Source organism: Suncus etruscus, chromosome 4 (genome assembly GCF_024139225.1).
Source record: "Suncus etruscus isolate mSunEtr1 chromosome 4, mSunEtr1.pri.cur, whole genome shotgun sequence".
NCBI classification, from domain to species: Eukaryota; Metazoa; Chordata; class Mammalia; order Eulipotyphla; family Soricidae; genus Suncus; species Suncus etruscus.
The window spans coordinates 20,532,995-20,556,608 of NC_064851.1; the positions used below are offsets into that span (position 1 = coordinate 20,532,995).

General features: G+C 51.9%; 2 protein-coding genes across 3 annotated transcripts in view; both read left to right on the forward strand.

The window, feature by feature from the left end:
• PADI2 (peptidyl arginine deiminase 2) overlaps nucleotides 1-23,614 on the forward strand; it is a 651,199-nt gene that overhangs the window by 295,487 nt on the left and 332,098 nt on the right. The window lies entirely within an intron of this gene.
• RCC2 (regulator of chromosome condensation 2) lies at nucleotides 523-23,562 on the forward strand. Its single transcript, XM_049772033.1, has 12 exons — nucleotides 523-816; nucleotides 5,660-5,753; nucleotides 8,854-8,997; nucleotides 11,030-11,161; nucleotides 11,785-11,873; nucleotides 13,342-13,456; nucleotides 15,537-15,703; nucleotides 20,587-20,767; nucleotides 21,008-21,113; nucleotides 21,760-21,832; nucleotides 22,800-22,877; nucleotides 23,358-23,562. The coding sequence occupies exons 1-12, from the start codon at nucleotides 523-525 to the stop codon at nucleotides 23,460-23,462; spliced, it is 1,578 nt and encodes a 525-aa protein (XP_049627990.1). The 3' UTR covers nucleotides 23,463-23,562.

Consider the following 23,614-nt stretch of genomic DNA (forward strand, 5'->3'; position numbering starts at 1 on the left):
GTCCTTTTATTTATTTATTTATTTATTTATTTTCCTTCCTTCCCCCAATGACTTTAATTTTCATATTTGGGGGGGGGTGTCCAGTGGATCTCCAGCCAGAAAGCAGGTTGCCATGTGGACGGCGATGCCAAAAGCGAACCCCCCCTAAGTTGGGCCTGGGGCCATTTGGGTTGGGAGTGGAACCCGTTCTTTCGGCCTTCGCCTTAAGTCGGGGGGAGGCATAGGTATGTGTGTGTGGGGGGGAAAAAAAGGAGGTGAAGAGGGGCCTCCACCTGGAAGCTGGGCTGGTGGTGTGCGGGGTTCCCCCCAGGAGGCCGGGCCGGGGAGGGAGCGCTGGAAGGAGGGAGGGAGGGAGGAGCGAGCCCCCCAACTCCGCCCGCCCGCCCGCCGGCCGCCACTTTGCAGGAGGGCCGGGCCGGGCTAAGCTCGGGGAGGCCGGGGCGGCCGCGCTCTCCTCTGCCCTGCCCTCCCCGCCATCGTGCGCCTCCTCCTCCTCCTGTCCCCGCAGCCCTTAGCCGAGCCATGCCCAGGAAGAAGGCGGCGGCGGCGGCGGAGGAGCCGAGCTCGGGCAACGGCACGGCGCGCGCGGGCCCCAGGAAGCGCGGCGGGCCGGCGGGCCGGAAGCGCGAGCGGCCCGAGCGCTGCAGCAGCAGCAGCGGCGGCGGCAGCAGCGGCGACGAGGACGGCCTGGAGCTCGACGGGGCCGCGGCCGGCGTGGGGGGCAAGCGGGCGGCGCGGCCGGCCGCGGCGGCGTCGGCCAAGGCGGGCGGCGCGGCCGTCATCATCACCGAGCCCGAGCACACGAAGGAGCGCGTCGTGAGTGACAGGAGATATATAGGGGGGGGATGTGGGGGGGCTCGGGGTGGGGGGGCCCGGGCTGTCTCATCGCCGCCGCGACGAGACAAAAGGGCGCACGCGCGGGGGCCGCGGCCTAGTTGCGCCTAGGCGCCTCGCTTCGCTTCACGCGCGGCCGTTGTCCGTTGAGGCTGAGGCGGGGCGCGCGCCCCCCCCTCCCGGAGGCCCCCGGCGGGGGAGGGGAGGGGAGGAAGGGTCAAGGCCCCGCCCCCGGCGTCTCCGCGCCCGCCGGGTCCTCCTCCCCCCGCCCCCCTCCCTCCACAAGTCCTCTCAGAGGTTTAAACGCGGGCTTGGAGCGGCCCACGCGGAGGCGCCTGCAGGGGGGAGGAGCGGGCGGTTCGCGCCGGGGCTTTGAGGTTCCCGCCGCCTCAGCTCCGGCGCCCCGCGGGGGCGGGGCCTGCGAGCCGCCGCGCATGCCCCGTGCGTGTCTGCGCCGACCGGGGGGGGGGGCGGCGGCGCGGAGAGCGCATGCTCTAAATGATCGCTCTCTTCTTTCTTCCCCCCTCCCTTTTTCTCTTCCTGGCTCCTCCCCCCCGAGGTCGGGAAGTCCCCGCCCCCGCTCTCCGCCCACCTCTACCCCCAGGTGCTAGGGCTTTGTTCTCTGCGTGTGGTCCGAGAGGCCTATTCGCCACCCTCTGGGTCTGGGGAGAAGCGGCACCACCGGTGCTGCACGGGAACCCAGGGGGTGCTGCCGTCTTGCGCTTTGGCAGAAGTTGGGCCCTTCTTTCAAAGGGGTCTGGCCACCTGCCCAGCATGGGCATCCTTGTTCCCTCGAGGCCCTTTTGGAGTCTCCAACCTGCCCTTGAGTGGTGCATGGGGGAATGCATGTTGTGTTGACAGTGGGTCCATGCTGGGGGGGGATACTGGCTTCCCTTTGGTCTGGCCTGGCTGGCCCCAGAGAAGTCCTGCATCTCCCCCCTCCAAAGATTGGCAGGCTTATCAGGGACAGCGTGCCTCCCCACTCCTGGGACTTCATGCCGTGACTTAAGTGTTTCAAGGGAACGCGTTTCTCCATCCACTTTTAAGATGAGGAAACTGGGGCACAGAGTTTATGGGCCTCCCCTGGGATCACATGGGGTTGGATTGTCTTGCTGTCATCCACCCCCCAACTCCGCCAGCTGGGGAATGTCCCTTCCCTCAGCACCCGGGAGGGACTTGGAGGCTGAGGCTGGCCCCAGGTAGAGGTGTGTCTCGTCTCCCTGGGCCCCATGGGTTATCCGCCAGGGTGGGGTCCCTGGAATCACTGTCCTTTGAAGGATGGATTCCTTTCCTCCATGTGACAAGCACACCTCCAGTGGCTTGCTTTTCTGCCAAATGCTTTCCTGAGGGAGTTCCCAGGAGCTACTTGGCCAGGCCCAGTGTCCAGCAGATGGACCAGGAGAGCAGTGGGTCTGTTGGAAGAAAAAAGATTATTCCTTGGATGTTGAGATTTATAAGGGGGAATTAGAAGAGAGTGAGTACTGTTAGCTCCTTCAGTCCCCTAGTCTGACTATACAAAGCTGGGACACTTGAGGTACATCTGCATATATGCGTATCTCTGCCCCAGAAAGATGTTGTGAAATAGTTTTTTTTTTAGGCTAATGGCATAGACTCCCAGGCTCCATACTGCTGGAGACAGGATTCTGGAAAGCTCTCTTGTGCTTCCCTGAATTACAGGCGGTTTTGTTGTTTTGGGTCCTGTCTGGCTTTCTCAGGGCTCATACTTTGGCTTTGCTAAGGGAGTCCAGGAGTTGATCCCCATCAGCTCCTGACTTACAGTATTTCCTCTCCAGTCCACGTTAGTTTTGTTGCGTATGTGGAGCACTGGGCCCATGCTGTCCTGTGCTTTGCTCAGGAGTAGGTGGGCAGTATCCCTGCTTCTGGGTGGGCTTCATCCTATCTCTGGCCCAGGATCTCCAACCTGCTCTGTGGTCCTAGGGCACTCTTTATTGCTCTGAAATGGCTCAGTCCTTGGTGAATGCTGAGTTGTAGGTTGTTTGGCTTGTGGATACTCAGGCGGATAAGGGGCCACGTGCTATAAATTTAGGTTTTATGCAACTTGTATTTCAGTTTCAGAGTGCTCTTCCAGGGACTCTGATTTCTGTTGTTATGGCACGTGTTTCATTTCCTGGGTTGGACTGAGCATGATTTCCTGTAAACCTCCCAACTGTGCTGTAGGTGGACGCCTACCTCTGGGCTGAAGGGTGGCATATAGCAGTAATGTTAGTCCACCTCTTTGTGGCTTCTTCCTGTGGCATAGTTGTTGCTCAGAGTTTGTGGACCCCGAGACAAAAATCTGTTGACTTTGAAAGAACCACAGAAATCCTCAGTGGAAATCGGTTCTACTTGTTGGCCCACTGGAGAATTTGTTGCTGACATTTTCCTTGAATGCTGCTGTCTTGTCGTCTGCTAGTGGATAAATGATTCTCAGTCCTTGAATGTGCTCCTTGCACCTGGGCCAATTGCTTTACGCCAGAAGCTCTGGCTTTCATGACCTGGGTGGGGAAGCTGCAGGTGAGAAGAATCAACTCATCTCTGAACGAGGATACTCTTTCTTGCCCCAGTTTCTGGCCACGTGGCAGTTAAGAAACTGGTAGTTCCGGTGCCACTGAAGGCTGCTTGGACACCTCAGCCTCTCCTAGACCTCCCTCCCCTCCCCAGCACTCAGCCTCAATAGCCTGGCAGGGGAGCCCCCCTTGGATGGAGCCCCGAGGCACCCGGCCTTTTCCCCACCAGATGGGCCAGCCTGGTAACAAAGAGAGACAGGCTGACACTGAAGGGGATTAGGAGGTCTGTTTCTATTTAAGTTTTATTTCATATACTTTGGAGGGTGGAATTAAATGACAGAAACGTAAGTGGTAAGCGCCTATGGCCAGCAGTTATGCCCATCACACCAGTCTGTCCCCTCCCATCCAGTGTGTGAGCGGTCAAGGTTCCTGACATGAAAAGCCTCACTCGGAATCAGACCTGCTCACTGGAGTGGGTCCCATTTCCCCAAGACTGCAACCGCTCCTCCTTAGATCCTAGAGCAGAGGGGAGGATTTGAAGAGCTGCCGAGCTAGCTGCTCTATGGGCCCATAGAGCCCTCACTGTATGGCCCGCGACCACAGTCCTCTGACTGTTCCTGCCAAGGCTGGCGTCTCCCGGTCACAAAGGAAAATCCACTCCCGCGCACAGCCATGGCAGTGAGTTCTGGCAGTCGGGCTGGGGCCTGCAGCCAGCAGCGCTGGGGAAGTGGTTCTGTCGTGAGTGGGGATCTCCGTGCCGGGCGGTTTCACTGTCTAGACAGCCAGTGTTGCAGTTGGCACTGGGCATCCTCATCTTGCAGGGCTGGGGGTGGGGTGGGGTGTGGAGGACAATTCCGGGTGTCGCTAGGCCCTCATTCCAGGGGCCTTCCTGTGAGGAGTCCTGCCTTCCCCCCCCCCCCCCCCAATCCTGCCTGATTTCTGCCTGGTAGGGCAAGTCAGAGACGTTGGGAGCCAGTCCAGGGCTGTTCCTGGTGGGAGCTTGCTGTGCCCCAAGACTGCTGCTCCTCTGTGTCTCTCCCACCGTTTAAACAAAGAAGGGGAGATAACGTCTGGGGGAAACTAGGCTTCTGTTCAAGTAACCCGATTCTGCGGGTGCTGTAGCCTGAACTACCTTCCTCCTGAGGTCGCCCTGTAAATAATTCAGGCGCAGCTGAGTTGTTCTCCCTTTCGAGTTGTCTTCCTTTCACCTGCTGATAGCGTGATGTGTTTAGAAGTTGCCGAGCAGGATTGGACCTGTCATGCTGACAACAGGTCTGGGTCAAGCAAAGGTCCCAACTTAATGGGTGTGCTCATCTTCAAAACAAGGGTGTCTTGTGACCAGGCCTCCTGGTAGGTCAGAAATTGTAGGACGGCTGGGGCTGGTGGGGCATTTTTTTCTTTTCAATCTTATAAGAAGTCTGCAAACCAGCTGAAGCTCTGGGATGGTAGGATGTTGGAACAGAGGAGGAAAGAAGTGCACTCAGGGCTAGAAACTGGCTCTCAGGCTCTTCAGTCTGCTGCAGTGCACCTCCCAACCCAGCACCTTGCCAGGGTTTACTCCCCCACCCCACTCCCCTAGCCTCTCTGCAAACAGTGCATATGGGTATTTCCAAAACCAATCATGCTGAGAATAGTGTGATGAGTGCCATCTGAGTTGGGCAGTGACTTACTGAAGGACATGTTTCCACAGATGGTTCGATGGCCCTGTGGTAGAGGCTTGTGTGTTGAGAATTGGAGTGCCCTGTCTGGGGACCCACAGCCTCTGCCCCTCGCTGTCCTTTGGTCCCCCTGGTTGGTTCTCTGGCCAGCAGTGAGTGACGATGAACCCTTCAGAGGAACATGGATTCTCTCTGCTGTTGGGTGGAGAAAGGTCCCTTCTGGATTCCCCTCAGGAAGGGAGGTTGGCATGGTTGGCAGCACATGTGGAGATGGTGACAGGCTGCCTGGCAGTACTATAGGGCCACGAGGCCCAGGCTAGATGGAGCCCATGCGTAGGTGCTGGCTATGGAGGTCAAGGAGAGCCCTCGTGACCCAGTGGGTCTCTTACATTACCTGTACGAGGCAGTGTGCAGAACGCAAGGGAAGAATGAATGGTGTTGGCCTGGTTTATTAGGAGTTTTGCAAAAGCAAGAGAAATTGAAGGCTGCCAATTAGCCTGGGCATAACTGAGCTGCTATTGCAGGTCTGGGAGTCTGTACAAGGCAGCAGGCTGAGGTTGGTATGGGGTGGGGAGCCCTGAGGATGCTGTCCTCAGGCGGAGTTGGGAAGTCAGGAGCCGCATGGAAAGCTAATATTTTTCTTTCTCTCTGTCTCCGTAGAAACTTGAAGGGTCCAAGTGCAAAGGGCAGCTTTTGATTTTTGGGGCAACCAACTGGGACTTGATTGGTCGAAAAGAAGTGCCTAAACAACAAGGTATGAGAAGTGGTTTCTGAAAATGCAAGAAGCTACTATTCATTGAGTGCTTCCTATGTTTTAGGTTTTCAGTATATTCTAGATCTCATTGCCAGGTGGGTATTGGGTCGTGGGACTGATCGGAGCGTGGCCCAGTGGCTGGCTTGGGAGGCCTCATAGCTTCTGGAGTGATGGGAGCTAGCTAGACAGGAGCCCTGGGTCTGGTTGAGTTTTCTCACCACACAATTCTGCCTTTGTAAACAGAAAAGCAAAGTGTTTTTTCATCTTCACTCATTTCCATTAAGGTGAGGCAGGCCCTTGGCACCAGGAATGTGGTTCAAAGGGCTGCCAGTGCACGCTTTGCCTGTGGGAAGCCCAGGCTCCCTGACCTCACACTGAGCCCCAGGAGCCTCCAGAACCACGGGGGTTGTAGGATGTTCCAATACAGTCCTCTTCCCATCCCTCAAAGCCGGTCATCAAAATGACCTCAACACACATGTAAGACATAAAACGTGGATGTGCAGAACTCACGTTTCCTGGCAAGCTGCCTTAGAGTTGGAGCAACTGATAAGACAGCACAAAGCAGGCACTGGGTAGTCAAGCTGTCCTAAGAAGTGACTTGGAGCCCCCCAGATGCTTTCCGAAAATCGGCGTCTTTATCCTCAGACCATCCAGAGAGGGAGGCTGGCCCAGTGCCACAGTTTATGGCTTCTTGATTTCACTTGGAGAAATTCCCAAAGTACTTTTCAGCATTGCTCAGAGAACAAATATTTGCACACGGACACTCCCTGGTGCCTCCAGACTGGCCTGGGAGATGCTCTTGCTCTGGGACAGTAGGTTCAGTTTGCACAGCACAGGGCCAGTGGAGTTAAGAGTGGTTCAGGGCCCTTCTATTTGTACAGTGCCCCAGCCTTTGGGGCCAAGTTATGGGGACCTGAGTCTATCTGGCAGCTGCCATCTGCAACAATCTCTTGTGGTGTGAGAGTAGCCATACCAGTCTCTGCCTGTACCAGGCATGGAATGAGTTGCAGCTTTTGTCAAAACCTTTTTTTTCTTTTTACATTTTATTTGTATTTTGGGTCACACTCGGAAGCACTTGGATTACTCCTCGCTCTACACTCAGAAATCGCCCCTGCCAGGCTCCGGGACTATATGGGATGCCGGAAATCGAACCTGGGTCTGTCCCAGGTTGTCCTCATTCATGCAAGGCAAGTGCCCTATAGCTGTGCTATTGCTCAGGCCCCTTGTCAAAACTTTTAAAGAAGAATTGGCTACATTTTGCATGATTGGGATCATGTTGCATTTTTTTAACCTTTGCCCATTTCCACTGTTTTGTCTCCCATATAGCTTCTTTTTCTTTTTTTTTTAATTGTGAAAGTATTTTTAAATACTTGGTCATTTTGAGGACCATTGGACCCCTCTGCGACCTGAAAGCAGTGGACATAAAAAAGGGAGGGTTGGTTTGCCCACAGATGCCAAACTTTCAGGAAGAAGGATTAATACCTTTATACTCAGATTGTCTTCTACTCATCTTGAAGTGGGCCTTTCCTCCCATAGGGCTTGAAGAAGCCCATCAGCCCTTGCACATTGCTTGGGGGGGGGGTGTCTTGTATCAGCAGCACATGCTTGCTTGCTTACAAGATAAGATAGCAGCGATTTGGGCTCTTGTCTCTGATGAGGACCAGTGCTTGAGAGTTGATGCCAGCCAGTTGGACTGAGGAGCCCTGGACAGCTGTGGGCATAGCTTGGCTTCACTACTTGCAGGACTCTTTGGGAGGCCAACAAAAGTACCCTCTGCCTCTGCCACAACCCCCCTTGGCCAACACACACCAATCATGCTGCTCTCTCTGTTTTGCCTTCATGCTAAACAGACCGTAACCTGTGGAGGTGGTTTTTGATTTGCTATCCCCCCCCCCCCCAGAAATGTGTTGCCCCCTTTTTTTTAAACACCATTTCATAGTGAGGGTTCTAGAAGCTAAGGTGTAGGCCTTGTGGCAATCTGACTTGTACTCCAGATGCTTAATGAGGCAGGATTTCTCTCTACATGACCTACCTGGACCCCATTGTGACTAGAAGCTAGAGAACTAAAGAGCACTCTCTTCTGATGAAAGCTGGCAATATGAAGATGTGTGTTAGGTAGTTTCATAGGTAGAAGCCAAGTAACTCGTGAGAAATCAGCCAATTGATTGATTGATTGATTGGGTTTGGGGCCACACCTGGTGACACTCAGGGGTTATTCCTGGCTATGCGCTCAGAAATCGTTCTTGGCTCGGGGGACCATAGGGGATGCCGGGGGTCCGTCCTGGGTCAGCCATGTGCAAGGCAAATGCTTTACCGCTGTGCCCAGATCAATACGACACAGCTGGTCTGACATTGCTTAGCACTTTCATAAAAGTCACAGACAGAAACGCTCATGCTCTGTCCTTGAGAATCCCACATTGAAGATAAGATACGAAGCGAAAAGTGTGTTGTGCCTTCTGCTGGTGGGGTGAAGTGGGGTTTTAAAGGAGGTGGTGGTTTTCTTCCCTCTGACACTCCTGACCTCACTGAGGGCTTAAGTGCTGGGCATTTGTGAGGCCCTGGGCTCAAGACAGATCCTAGCCTTTGGGTGCAGGCCAGGTTTCTTGCAATAACTATCAGGCATTTGTTAGGCTTGGGGGCCAAAAGAGGAGAGAGGGATACCAGAAAAGTTAGGGGTCAAAGGCAAGGTTTTGCGTTGACCAGCACGCTGGAACTTGAGAAAGGTGGAAGATGTGACCTTGAGGGGTGGGAGAGAGATGCCTACTAGGTGCCCTGGAGGGGGGGGATCAGGATGGTGGGCAGAAGGAGCTGTGGGTGGGCTTGTGGCACCCCGTGGGACTGGGGTCCGCCTGGGTCAGCGCCAGAGTTGCAGCAGCGGCACTGCCGTGTGCAGATGGCCACCAGCTCTTGCCCAGCCAGTTCTGGGGCGGATCGTTGCAGCTGCGGCTACTCCTTGGGGAGTCCCTGGCGCCAGAATGGCCCGCACACCCCAGGAGCCCTGGCGGAGCTGCCTGGGACAGCAGGACCCTGGTGTTAGGGGGTTGCTCTTTGCCCCGTCTCTGCCCCCACGGGTGTTTGATTTTCGCATTCTTTTTTGCAGCTGCTTATCGCAATCTCGGTCAGAATTTGTGGGGGCCCCACAGGTATGGATGTCTGTCAGGGGTCCGGGTGCGGACGGTGGTGTCAGGTTCCTGTGCTGCCCACAGCCTCCTCATTACCACGGAAGGGAAGCTGTGGAGCTGGGGTAAGTAGGCGCCAGGTGGACTCTTCCTCTGAGGCCCAGCCTGTTTACACTGTCCATAACCTCACAGACTACAGCCTTCCATCTCCTCCCCCACTAAAGGCACAGACAGCCTCACTTCCACTCAGCTGGGGATAATGCTCAAGTCCCCCGAGAGTGAAGTCCTCTCTGAATGAGCTGACCAACCGAATGTGGGCCTCCCTGACTCGGGGCTCCTGGAAGAGAGTTCCTCCCCCATATACTGCTCGCCCGCTGCCGCCTCCCCACTTGTGGCATGGTCTGGCATCAGGCTTTTGTTGGTACAGGGATACCCCTGATGCTCTCTTTTGTATTTTGGGGCCACAATCTGGCAGTGTTTAGGGCTAACTCCCGCCTCTGTGCTCAGAGATGACTCCTGCTGAGACTCGGAACCATCTGGGGTTGAACTAATTGGGTTTGATCACATGTAATGTGAAAGCCTGATCTGCTATACTGTAACTCTGGTCCCTGCCCTCTTTCCAGGGATCGTCCAGGCCTGAAGGTATTGAGGCCTGTTGCCTATTTTGCCCATTTGGTCTTGGTCTTTTCCTGAGCTGATTGCTTTCTCCTTTGCCAGGTCCCAGACTAGAGGAGTTGCCGGGCCTCTCTGGGGCATTGACCTGGCTGTTAGCTTGGGCTGTCTCTCTCTCTCCCTCTCCCGGCGCCCTTCTGGTGGCTCCTGGATTTGTGCTGGCCCCCTTTATTTCTGTCCTTTGGCTCACTTGTGGGCCAGATGACTGCATTTTCACTTCGGTCTGTTGGAGCCAGTTTTTACAGTTTCATGAGCTGCTGCATCGAAGTCCAAATATATTAACATCTGTTGTCTTCCTGCACTCTGCTAATTTTGTAATTTGCTTGAGAAAAGGCAACAACTGTGTCTGGCCCCTTTTGTGCTTCAGCATCTCTGGGTGAGGCGGTGGCAGCCACTGCCATGCTTCTCAGTCTCCCTGTGCTCAGTGCACGCTCAGCATCAAGGTTCTGAACCTGGTGTGCTTTCTTTTGGGGCTGCTGGGCTGGATTTCACTTCCCTGCTGTTTCTGTGCTGATTGAACCTCTAGCTGACCCCAGGTCCGCCATCCAGGCACTGTCCTGTGGGGGAGGTGGGCAAGGATCCACAGACACACGTTGTGTGTTATCTGTGGTGTTAATCTGTAGGCCTAATCTCAGAGTTGCCTTCTAGTACCCTTTGTTACATCCCCCTCTATCCAAATGTTGGATTCCAAGTATGGTCTCTGCTCAAGGGGCTTGTGGCTGGCCAAGTTTTGCTTGGAATCCTCATTCCCTTCCAGGAAAGATGGAGTGTACCCACCTTCCTGTCCCACCTAGCTCATTGCTTCAACAGTAGTTTCTGACCCTAGGTGGCAGGCGAGGGTTAAGTCAGGCCCAGGTGGAGGGGCTGGTGGTCCAGCACCTGTTCCTGCCCCAGGGTGCCTGAAGGTGGCATTAGCACGGTTCTGTGAGAGCTTTATATAGGGCAGGGGAAAGGCGAGATGAGATGAGATGACGGCAGAAGCCACCTGGTCTATAGAGTAGATGCCCAGAGCACTGAGGTAATTAAACTCTTAGGAGGCAGGTGTCGAAAATGGTTACAGTCTTAAAATACATCTTGGAGTGAAGGGAGTGAGGGAATTGTTGTCTGGCAGGTACTTGGAAGTGAGAGCAGCGAATCTCGCTTGAGTGCCTGCTGCTGTGTGGCATCTGGGCCAAACCCTGCCACTCTGCAACTCTCTCTTTGGTAGCAGAGGCTTAAAAGTCTGGGCAGCTGCTTGTGAAAGACACCTCTGGGGACCGCAGTGGTGTTTTGAACCTGTGCCCACCCAACCCGGGCAGAATCTGAAAGGTGGGCCTTATCAGAGAAGTGGACGCAACATGCCGCTCGTTGTCCTCAGGATCCTGCTGTGTAGACATCAGGGGCTCCTGTGAGCACACCCAGAGTCATCCGTGCCCCAATAACAAGTCTGTGAGACTGTTTTGGCTGCCTTGCTCCTTCCCACCTTGTATTGCTCTTCACCTGCAGGTCGCAATGAGAAGGGGCAACTGGGACATGGGGACACCAAGAGAGTGGAAGCTCCCAAACTTATCGAGAGTCTCAGCCACGAGGTGATTGTGTCTGCGGCGTGTGGACGCAACCACACTCTGGCCTTGACAGGTAAGCAGCGAGTGGGTCCTTCTGAACAGGGCAAAGGCCACGGAGGTGTCCCTAGCAGAAAGGTGCCTCTGGCAGCCAGCCACTCAGTCTCTCTACTCCCACCTCCATGTTTGGGCCCAAACTCTGCACCTCATACTTGTATGAGGCCATACTCTTTCTATTGATAACATCCCTAGCCTGAGCGAATGGTTTTTTTGTTTGGGTCTCTTTGGTTTGGAGGGTTATTTATACTCATCAGTCTTCAGGAATTGAACCCTGGGCTCCCACATGCAAAGCATGTACTCTAGCCCTTTGAGTTCTCTCTTCCTAACTTCTGGTGTTCATGAGAGCCGAGAGCTTTCTGGGCAGGCAGGAGCCTCCTCCTCTGCCCATGAGAGCTGAGCCAGGACAAACACTTTGTTTCTTGCTGTGAAACAGCTCTGCTCTCAGGCTTCCACTGCTGCTGCTGCCGCCGCCACCCCTCCCTCCCCCCAATTTTTTGGTCAGGGTTGTTCATGCACTTTACCTGGCAAAGGAGCTGGGTTTATTATTCCTGGGCTTTGGATCACAAATCTGCTCAGTACCTGGAATGCGATTTCTTTCTTTTCCCTGTGTGATGAAGTTCGTTTGTTGCATTTTTCCAGAAACAGGCTCCGTGTTTGCCTTCGGAGAGAACAAGATGGGGCAGTTGGGTCTTGGCAACCAGACTGATGCTGTGCCCAGCCCCGCACAGGTACTTGTTCCCCCTTCTGGCTTGGGCATCCTTTCTCTTTGCTTTTGTGTTCAATTTCCTATATTGTTTGAGTTAATTAAATCCTTGTAAAAAAATGGTCTTGGAAACTTTGAATGGAACAAGTTTAAATGCTTCGTCATAGTTGAAAAACATCCTAGAAACTTTTTCCTTGAATAGAGGGAATTACTGGGACCTCATTTTTCAGCCTGTTCAGTTTAGAAATAGTGTGGATGTAAAGATGGTTTTAGAGTCTTTAGGTGCAGATTCTGAATATTCATTTATTGGAGACAACTGCCAGATCCTCAGAGCACATATAGTCCTAAATTAGTGTTCTCATATCCTAACAATTCAAGATGCATTTGAAAGGGGGGGGGCGGTTTGAGTGGATTTGTACCTTAAAAAGAGGTACTATTATAAGGCTAATTGGTCTCTGAGCACTTTAGGTGATTTCAGTGGCCAAGCCCCATTTCTTTGTGATAGAAATGTATTTTGTTTTGGGGCCAAAACAGCACACCCAGTGTTGCTCAGGGATTACTACTGGCTCTGTGCTCAGAAATTACTCTTGGCAGATTTGGGAGGACCATATGGGATGCCAAGGATTGAACCCAGGTCAGCCGCATGCAAGGCAAATGCTGTACCCCACTGCGCTGTCACTCAGTCCCAAAAGAAATGTTTTGAAGTGCCCCTTTTTGTTAGCTGTTTGCAGGCAGTGGATGTTTTCAGGATGAGTGAATGGCCATTTCCCACGGCTTCTGCATTCTTGGGGTCTTCACTGACCCCTGGCTGCCCTGGCTGCTGCTGCCTGTCTCTTTCGGTGTCACTGCACAGTGGTCCGTTCTCTAAGCTGTTTCCAGCTCTCTTGTTTAATTACTCAGGGCCTTTGCTGCCTTGTTCTAACTTCCTAATTTTGAACCACTTTATTTCTTGCTCACACCTTCAATTAAAACCAATTACTTAAGCATCTCCACAGTAGTAAAAGAAAATATAAAGTACTTCTCATTCTCCTGGTTGGCAAGAGCGCTTACAAAAGCTCTTATTTTAAAGCTGGGGCTGACTTCAGCACTTTTGGTTCGACTGAGATCTGGGTCTTAAGTGCCAGTGTTTATCCTCGTTCCCCCCCTTGCCCCCCCTTCACTCCCCCCATGGATCAATTGACTTCAGTGTTCCCTGGACATCTGGAGGTACAGTGCTCTTGATGTTGGGTATTTTGAGAGACTCCAGCACCAGTGACTTCCCCTGTCCTGGATTGAGCTCAGCACTTGAAGGGGGTAAGGGGGTGTCATGAGTGTGCTTCCTTATATGCAGCCGAAGCTTTGCCTTGGAGTCGAGTACATCAAGTTTCCTTTGTAGCCTTCTGATTGTTTGAAATACCAATCTACAGAGAACTAGAGACTTGAAACTTTAATCTTTAAAAAAAGAAAGGGGGGTAGGGAGAGAGATCTGAAGGTCTTCTGTCTTTTCTTTTCAGATAATGTACAACGGCCAGCCAATTACCAAAATGGCTTGTGGGGCTGAATTCAGTATGATAATGGACTGCAAAGGAAACCTCTATTCCTTTGGGTGCCCTGAATACGGTCAACTGGGTATGGACGTCTTTCTAAAAGCTTTGTAATCTTAACTGTATATTCAGCATCAAAAGTGTGCGTGTGTGTGTGTGTTGGGGGGGCTACACATGTGTCAGAAATGTGGGGTCATTGATCTGATAATAGCCTCCATCCATTAGGTGCCTCTCAAGTGGGTGGACCGGCCCATCATAACTCACTGGGCTGAGGACAAGCCTCATGGACCAGGGCTCCAGTCTGGCGAGATTATTTTTTCCTGGTGTCAAGAGTTGTGGAGAACCAGACAACCTGCCCCCCTCCTAACGTTGAAGGGCAGTGGTCTGTGTAGAAAGTAGGAGTTGACTAGAGTGGCCGTTGGTTCTGAAAGCCCTGCCCTGGCCCCCTGGGGACCCACATGAGGCGCCCCTGTGTGTGGGAGCAGCAGGTGTCCTCCCAGAACAGACTTCCTGAGAGCTCACGGGGAGCAGTTCTCAGCCAGCCACCGTCAGTAGAGGAAAATTTCTCGGGCACTGATTTATGAGGGCTCCATTTTCTTTTCCTCCTGACATTAGTGGTTTTCTTCCCTGGAGCCTCAATGCCCTGCGGCCCCTCGCAGAGTAGGAGGTGAAGAGTGGGTGCCCTCTGCTGGTTCCTCAGCCACATGCCACTCCGGATCCTGCAGCCCCCGCATCTGGGCGGCTCGTTCCCCACGTCATTAGGAGCAGGCAGATGGAAGCTGTATAAATAGCATCAGGGGCATCTCGCTGGCCCCAGAGTGGAGGGAACAGTGACTCTATGAAACTAAATATACCTCTAGTCAGACGTGAATAAGAAAGAACAGCCCCTTACGTACATTCACTGCGGGTTGCCAGGGAGTTGCCAGCGACTGTTGGAAGAACCGTTTCCATAGCCACAGTCCTAGTGCCTGGTCTGTCCCCACCCTGGGGCCAACCAGCCGGAACTGCATGTCTGGTCTACTTCCGGAAACGTGTAGTTTCCCTGCTGCCTCTGGCTGCCCCAGATGTACAAATAAGCAGCTTGTGACAGCACAGTGATTTTTCCTTCAGGGCAAATGTTCTAGGTGATGATAATGGTAGTAATACATAGCACTGAGCAGTTCGTGCATATAATATACTAACAGCCCACCAACCCCGGGGCATAGTTCATATTCATAGCTTCCAGGCCACCAGACCTGTGTGACCCCCCCCCCCCAACCCAAAGCAGCAAAACAAAAGCTATTCTCACTATTATTGTCCAAATCCAGAGCCCTGATGAACTTAGAACGAATAGGATCTTGGAGGGGTGATGGTGTCTCATGAGAACGCCTGTCCTGCCACACATGATTTGGTTAGGCACAAGACACTGGACCACTGAACTTTTTGCTTGTCTTGTTTTTGGGCCACCTGTGGCAGTCAGTGCTCGGGGGTTTCCAGTGGTTCAGTGGGCCATATGGCCCCATTCTAGAATTAGACCTAGGTCAACCATGTATAAGGCAAGTGCCCTAACTCTTGTATTATCTCTCAGGTCTCAGTGCCACTGAACTCTTGGATGGTGCCATGTCACTAGTAATATACAGAAACATTGACCTGGAAGCTTACTGGTTTTCCATGCCATTTTCAGCCTAGTGAGATGTTCCTTAACCATCATAGCCCTCCCTGCATTTCGATCCATACCCATAGGATGGTAGTCTGTGGGGACCATTCCTTTGGGTCAGTAATTTATTTGGTCTGTGACCCATAGTGGAGAAACAAGTAAGTTCTCTGGCAGTAAAACCTCACCGATGTCCCTTGTTATAGTAGGATGTCATCGAGTGTTTATTTTTGTGGGGCTACATAAGCAGTGCTCCTGATTCCTTGCTTTGTGCTCTAGGCTCATGTGAGCCGGTTTGAACCCAGGCTTCTTGCATTGATAGCCTGTGCTCAGTGGGTCACGCTCCTTCCCTGTCTGTTCAGCCACACGGTAAAGTTATGTTTCGTGGGTGAGATGTGAGGCCTGAGGTCAGAGCAGAGCTGCTTTGGCCCAGCCTCCCTGGCTATAGACCTGTAGGCAGTGCTGTGAGTTGGAGTGAGCTGGAGGTTGTGAGCTGAGCCCGCCACTGACTGCTGCTCTCCCGGTCACGCAGGACACAATTCAGATGGAAAGTTCATTGCCCGAGCACAGAGGATAGAGTACGACTGTGAGCTGGTGCCTCGGCGTGTGGCCATCTTCATCGAGAAAACAAAGGATGGACAGATCCTGCCAGTCCCAAATGTGGTTGTACGAGATGTGGCTTGTGGTGCCAATCACACGGTAAGTTGGAGCTTCACATTAGTAGAGAAGGGGTTGTGCCAGCTCCCAACACTTGGCTTTGCCAGTACTCGGCTCAGGGCTATGCTTCCTGCTCTCGGAGTAACAGTCAGCCAGCCACGGGGCATAGCTCATGTTCACAGCTTCTGCCAGGATGTCCGCAGAGGTAGCTGAACAGACGGGCAGTCTGGATCAGGGTCATGGTAAGTCTCTCGCTGCATTTGCCTAACAGTATACCCTGGGCATCTTTCCAGGTTGATAAACAATACCACCCTATCCCAAGGACAATGAGTAATTCGTTCACTGTAGATAAATAGCAGTAACATTTTGGTAAGTGTGAAAAGTCCTTGGTGGCCTTCTTGGCATGATTTTGCCTGAGAATTTTTATAGGTCAATTGCAGTTGGTTTTCTTGCACCATGTTCTGGGCTATGACCCCTGGCACACTACGGCCTGCAGCAGCACTTCCTTCTGGGGCCTATGGTGTGGTCAGGGAGGTGGTTGGTGCTTATTGAAACTCTTAGATTACATTCTTTGTTGTGTTTCCTTTTTTTTTTGGAGGCGGGGAGCACATCACCCAGTGATGCTCCGGGACTGTTCCAGGCTCTACACTTACGAATCACTCCTGGCTGGCTCCAGGGACCATATAGGATGGATGCTGGGAATTGAACCCAGGCAGGCATGCAAGGCAACACCTTAACTGCTATACTATCATTCAACCCCTGTTGTTTTTAGAGAGGTGCCATTCCTGGTGTGCTTTGGGCCTCGGGGGTTCTTAATAGCATGTGCTAGACATAAGCGCTACCACATGAGTTTCCTCCATGGCCTTGAGGCTAGACTTTTAATGAGTTGATTTGGAATTGGGCCTATGATATGATTCAGATGTTAACCAGAGATACTGGGAAGAACCTGGTCAGATTTCACTTGCTTAGATGTTCATGGTTCCCTGGTGACTAGACATTGAGGTTGCTTACCTGTGTGTACCTGGGGAAGGTCAGAAACACCAAAGTGGACAGGTCAGTTCTTCCCACCCTTTCTGCAGTATGTCCTAGGAAATGGCGAGCATGTCTCACTGAAGATAAAATATGTTTGCTGGTTTTTCTGGGTTTTTTTATTACTTTTTTTTTTTTTTTTTGGTTTTGGGTCACACCTGGCGGTGCTCAGGGGTTACTCCTGGCTTTCTGCTCAGAAATAGCTCCTGGCAGGCACGGGGGACCATATGGGACACCAGGATTCGAACCAACCACCTTAGGTCCTGGATCGGCTGCTTGCAAGGCAAACACCGCTGTGCTATCTCTCTAGGTCCTCTTATTTTTTTTTTTAAATGGTGTTTATTCCCAGGCCAGTATGGTATCTGTCTTTATTTTTCCTTCTGGGTAAAAGGGAATTTCTCACTAGGTGGGAAAAACTTGAAGCTCCTGAGTTCTAGCTGCATATGGGTCATTCACCAAAGTTTCTCTCCTCCCTCTGCACTCTGCCTGAGATCTGGTGTGGGTGTTTTGACGCATGTGCTGGAGAGCTTCCTCTGTGCAAGCACTGCCACTTTGCCTGGCTCTGCCCACCTCCTCCCCCAGTATGAGTACTTGTGGCAGCTGGCTGACCTGAGGGGCTTTTTGGATGGGCAGCTGCTACTGGTCTGGGAGGTTTCACACATATGGTTTATTTTTTTTAAATATAAAGCCGTGTTTATTGTGGTACTGGGATTTGCAATACTGTTAATCACACTCTTCATGCATAGAGAGCCTGCTTCCCTCAACCAGTGTCCCAGAACCCTCCCAGCCCTCCCAGTGGAAACTCAGGCTCAGTTTTGTAGACAGAAACTTTAGTCTTGACTGCTTTTTATGTTATATTTTTTTGTTTTTGCAGGGGTGGTGGTGGTTGGGGCACACCTGGTGGTGCTCAGGGTTTACTACTCTTGACTCTGCACTTTTTTTTGGTTTTTGAGTATTTATTTTGTCATACCTAGCGGCACTCAGAGGTTACCCTTGGTGCTCTGCTCAGAAATCTCTCCTAGCAGGCATGGGGACCATATGGGATGCCGGGATTTGAACCACCATTGGTCCTGGGTCGGCCAGTTGCAAGGCAAATGCCCTCCTGCTATACTATCTCTCAGGCTCCGGCTCTGCACTTGAAATTACTTTCGGCAGTGTTCAGAGACCAAGTCCAGTTCGGGCGTGTACAAGGCCCACTCACTATTACTCCCAAAGGTCTGATGACTTTGACCATTTGGTGTTTCCTTACTCAGTTTCTTTTCTTTTCTTTTCTTTTCTTTTCTTTTCTTTTCTTTTCTTTTCTTTTCTTTTGTTTTTTGGGCCACACCCAGCAGCACACAGGGGTCCCTCCTGGCTCTACGCTCAGAAATCGCCCCTGGCAGGCACAGGGGACCATATGGGATGTCGGGATTTGAACCACCGTCCTTTAGCATGCAAGGCAAATGCCTTACCTCCATGTTATCTCTCTGGCCCCATTTTTATTCCACACATGGGAGAAATCTTTTTTGGGGTGTGGGGGAGCATACACTGATTCTCAGAAGTTACTCTTGGTGTGGTTAGGGAACTATATGGGTTGCCAGGATTGAACCTGGATTAGCTGCATGTAGAACAATCGATTCGTTGTTCATCTACTGGATACTCATCTATCTAGTTCCATTCTTTTTTTTTTTTTTTTTTTTGGTTTTCGGGTCACACCCGGCAGTGCTCAGGGGTTACTCCTGGCTATCTGCCAGAAATAGCTCCTGGCAGGCACTGGGGACCATATGGGACACCGGGATTCGAACCAACCATCTTTGGTCCTGGATCGGCTGCTTGCAGGGCAAACGCCGCTGTGCTATCTCTCCGGGCCCTCCACTCTTTTTTTTAACGTAGAGTTGTATATAATCACATACAGATTAAATAAGCAGGTCTCTAATTTTTGGAAATTACACCAAGTTACAAATAACTGATAAGTAAGTTCATTAATTTTTCTCAAAAGTTTAGAAAATGAGGGACTGTAGCAGTGGTGCAAGCAATAGGGCGTTTGCCTGTACGTGTTAACCCAGGACGGACCATGGTTTGATCTCCCAGCATCCCATATGGTGCCCCAAGCCAGGAGCGATTTCTGAGCGCATAGCCAGGAGTAACCCTTGAGCATCACTGGGTGTGGCCTCCCCAAAAAAACCCCAAAAGAAGAAAATGAGATAATGTAAAGTAATATGGTTTATTATCTGCTGTTACATTTATAATCTACAATATACGTAAATCCCATAATGAGAATTTATTAAGAGAAATCTAAATAGACCTATAAAGGTATGTGTTATTCCAAGAATGAGAGTATTGGTTTTATATTAGGGAATGATGCAATATTGCATAAGTGTTTGCATTATTAAATAAAGCATTAAAATAAAATTTATGGTTGTAAAAATATAAGAACACCTGATCAGACATGGAATATTCAACATAAATAAATAAAACATTAATTCATTATTGGAAATGTACAGAATTTTTTGGGCCGGAGAGATAGCATGGAGGTAAGGCATTTGCCTTGCATGCAGAAGGATGGTGGTTCAAATTCCGGCATCCCATACGGTCCCCTGAGCCTACCAAGAGCGATTTCTTTTTTTTTTTTTTTTTTTTTTTTGGTTTTTGGGCCACACCCGGTAACGCTCAGGGGTTACTCCTGGCTATGCGCTCAGAAGTTGCTCCTGGCTTGGGGGAGCATATGGGACACCGGGGGATCGAACCGCGGTCCGTCCAAGGCTAGCGCAGGCACCTTACCTTTAGCTCCACCGCCCGGCCCCCACCAAGAGCGATTTCTAAGCGTAGAGCCAGGAGTAATCCCTGAGTGCTGCCAGGTGTGACCCAAAAAAGCCACACACACAAAAAAAAAAGTATAAAATTTTTTAGTAAGCTAGGACTAAACATAACTTTGTTTGTTTGTTTGTTTTTGTTTTTTGTGTCACCCGGCAATGCTCAGGTTACTCCTGGGTCTAGGCTCAGAAATCACCCCTGGCAGGCACAGGAGACCATATGGGATGCTGAGATTCAAACCACTGTCCTTCTGCTTGAAAGGCAAACGCCTTACCTCCATGCTATCTCTCCGGCTCCCCATAACTTTTCTTAATCTAGTAGATGGCAGTCGTGCCATGAGTGGGTGCCATTGTAAATTTGGGGGGGAGGCTACACAGTGGTGATCAGAGCTTACTCTTAGATCTGTGCTTAGGGATCACTTCATGCAGTGCTTAGGAACGACCATCTGAGATACCAGGTCGACTGCTTTCAAGACAAGCACTGTGCCATCTCTCTCCAGCTTCTCAGGAATCACTATTGGCAGGAAAGGGGAGCATACAGAGTTCCAGGCGTTGAATCTGGGTTGTTCACATCCAATGTCAAGTGTTTTACGTACAGGCTGTGCTATTTTTCTAGCCCCTAAGTGTGTGAAAATTTTGGTGGACTACAACTTGTGCTCAGGGATCACTACTGGTGGACTTGGGGGTCGAATGTTATGCTGTGGACTCAACGTGGTTGGCCTTAACCCTTAAACTACCTCCTGAACCTCCAAAGGACTTTCTTTTGTAGGGTTTGCTGGGTCACGTGAACAATGCCTGGTTCCAAGCTCACCTGCTTCTTACAGGAAGAGCTGTCCTCTTGCTTCTGAAGAGCGGGGAAGGCTTGGGACTTTTACAAAAAAAGAGGAGTTGTAGAATTGTAATTCTGGTAGTGGGACTATTTGCTGCACTTTCCATGCTCAGCTACCCATGGGGGCAGGTGCTGTCTGCTTAGGTGTTAGGGTCTTTGTTCTGTTCTTCCCTATACTAAAGTCCAGCCCCTCCAGAACAGAGATGATGGCATCTGGGGGCCTTTCTGCTGCAGGCCTGGAACCCTGTGTCTTGTCTCCCCCCCCTCCCCCGCAGCTGGTTTTGGACTCTCAGAAGCGCGTCTTCTCCTGGGGTTTTGGTGGCTACGGTCGCCTGGGCCATGCCGAGCAGAAGGATGAGATGGTCCCCCGCCTGGTCAAGCTCTTCGACTTCCCAGGGCGCGGGGCGTCCCAGATCTATGCTGGTTACACCTGTTCCTTTGCCGTCAGTGAAGTGGGTCAGTATCCCCGTCCCCCCAACCAGGCTGGCTTTGTTGGGAAGTGTTCAGAATGTGGTGGTGGTGGTTTGCTGGCACATACATGGGTGCACTTCATTGTCTGTCCTGGGCCTGGTGTCTTGCCTCAGCCACCAGGCCCTGAATAGGATAGGGCTTGGTGGGTCCCTTTCACCACCAGCACTGATGAGAATACAACTCCTGAGACTGCCCACAGTGTTGAATATGTTCCTCTTTCTCTAGGTGGTTTGTTTTTCTGGGGGGCCACCAACACGTCTCGTGAGTCTACTATGTACCCAAAGGCTGTGCAGGACCTCTGTGGCTGGAGAATCCGAAGCCTCGCTTGTGGGTATGTGGCTGGGCCTCTGGTCTGTGCCTTGTGCTTTCCCAGACTCCCCCCTGCACTGCCTCTGGCTCCAGCAGAAACGAATGGTGTGCACTTGACTCCCCTGTTAATGAATCTATTTGGGTGAAGACATCTGGGCTACCCAGAACAGCTTGGGAGGCCTATGCTCCTTCCCTCTGAGCTAGCTAGCACCTTAGCAACTTTAGTAACTAACTCACTTATCCTTTCTTAGATCTTTTTGCACTTGCTTATTCAGTTCTTCCTTTTTATTTAATGACTAATGTGGCTGTTGTAGGGGCCACCCCCACCAGTGTTTGAAGGACATGCAGTGTGAATTCAGGCCCTCATGGCATCCCAGGCATGTGTTCTGCCTCATGCCTGACACATGCCTGGTGAGACTCTATGACCCATGTGCAGGGCTGGGAGGGGTGAGCGGGTGACGGGCTTTCAGGCTCACCTGGCAGGCCCTGTAAGCAGAGGTTGCTGGAAAATGAGTATTGTGAAGTCTTTTGGGAGACCCGACTTGATTTCAAAGCCAGACCCATTTAAAGTGGCCCGTTCTCTGAGGTGGTGAATTGTGGCCCTTGGCAGGAGGGAGATGTGTACAGAGCTGGAACTGTGGGATTCTGACAGTCTCTTTCTCCTGCAGGAAGAGCAGCATCATCGTAGCTGCGGATGAGAGCACCATCAGCTGGGGCCCGTCACCAACCTTCGGGGAACTGGTAGGTCTGGCAAGGGACAGAACCCCATGGGACAGGCTCTCTGGACTTACCTTGGGAAATTGCCCCATCCCTTGTGTGTCAGATCAGTATTCCCTGCTGTTTGGGACACATCTCTTTCTATGGATGATCTGTGCCCCTTAGATGGCTGTGGGCGTGGGGCCTTGGGGCCTTTCCTGTGGCTAGGAGCTGCAGTGACCGGTGAAGTCGGTTTTTCTGCCCAAATGATGCTGTCAGCTGTGTGGCTGCTTGACTTGGCCTGGGGCCTGGGTCTTCTTGATTAGTATGTAGCCTTGGGGATAGTTTGTTCTGTTTTGTCCTCTTCCTGCCAGTTGGAGCTCATGGGGATCGAAGGAGAACAGAAATTAGGGAGTCTTGGAACACAGCTGGCTCTGTGTTTTGGATTCACTCTCTGGGTCAGATCCCCTTTGGGTGTAGAAGCTGAGTATCATTAATTTGGGACCTAGAGAGAATTGGGATGAGGTGCTGGGAAGGCATTTGGAAGTCCCACCCACTCGGTGATGGGAAGGTCAAGAGTGGGTCCTGGTGGCAGATGGATTGAGGGGTAGGCAGTCCTTGCTCACTGGCTCTGCAGAGTACAGAACCCTCTCCAGGCTGAGCAAGCAGGCCCATGCCTTGTCCTCCCCTCTTGTCACCCTTGTCTGAGCCTCTTGCTGTGCCTGTCCCAGAATGTTGTGAGCCCCGGAAGGCAAGCACATTCTGCCCTAAACTCCTGGTGGGACTCCCAAAAGGTTCCAGCTATCTCGGTCTCCTGGGGCAGAGCTGCTGGCCCAGCTTTTGCGGAGAAGTGTTGCTACCAGCTATGGAGTGTCTGCAAGTGAGGGGTTGGCACCAGTGGGTGCTGGGAACAGGTCTCTGGCTCCTGCGCCTGCTGTTGTCATTATTCTTGTCTTTCCGGTCATGTCTTGGGGACCCTGTTCCTGTAAGTGTCTTCTGTCTGCTTTGCCAGGGTTATGGGGATCATAAGCCCAAGTCTTCCACTGCAGCTCAAGAGGTGAAGACCCTGGATGGTGTTTTCACAGAACAGGTGAGTGAGGCGTCTGAGAGGAAGGCAGGGTGCAGAGGGACAACCCTCACAGCACCCCAGCTACCAAGTTGCAGAAGAGTGAGTGAATGGTCTGCTGGCAGTGCTGGGACTTGAGCTTGGGGCCTTTAGCATGTCAGTTACTTAGGCTATCTCCCCAGTCCCTATGCACCTTCAGACTAATACAGTCTTGGCCCAGTGGATGGAATCCCTAAGGGTTCTGTCCACCCAGAGGCCAACTGAGTAGTATGCCTTCCCATGGGGCGAGATAGGGATTTTGGAAATAGAAGGGACCGGAGCAAGGATTCCTGCATGGTGTGTAGGCTTTATGTTTGAGGGTTGGTGGGATTCTCGGGCACTGAGGGAGGAAAATCCTGTGTCCTGCATCCTTTCCCGGTTTGCCGGCCTGATGTCCTGGGGTCTTCTGACAGCTGGACTGTTGACCTCCGACTCAGGTGAGTAGCTGCCGCCTTGTCTTCACAGGTTGCCATGGGCTACTCACATTCCTTGGTGATTGCAAGAGATGAGAGTGAGACCGAGAAAGAGAAGATCAAGAAACTGCCAGAGTATAACCCCCGAACCCTCTGATTGTCCCCCTGGGGACTTCTCCCCCTCCACACCTCTGCGGCAGCTGTCATTCCCACTTGCACTGGGACAGAAAGTCGAACGAAGAATTTTAAAAAGCAAAGGTTGACAGAAGGTGCATTTTTGTTAGACTCCCCGAGGTTCCGTTTTATAAG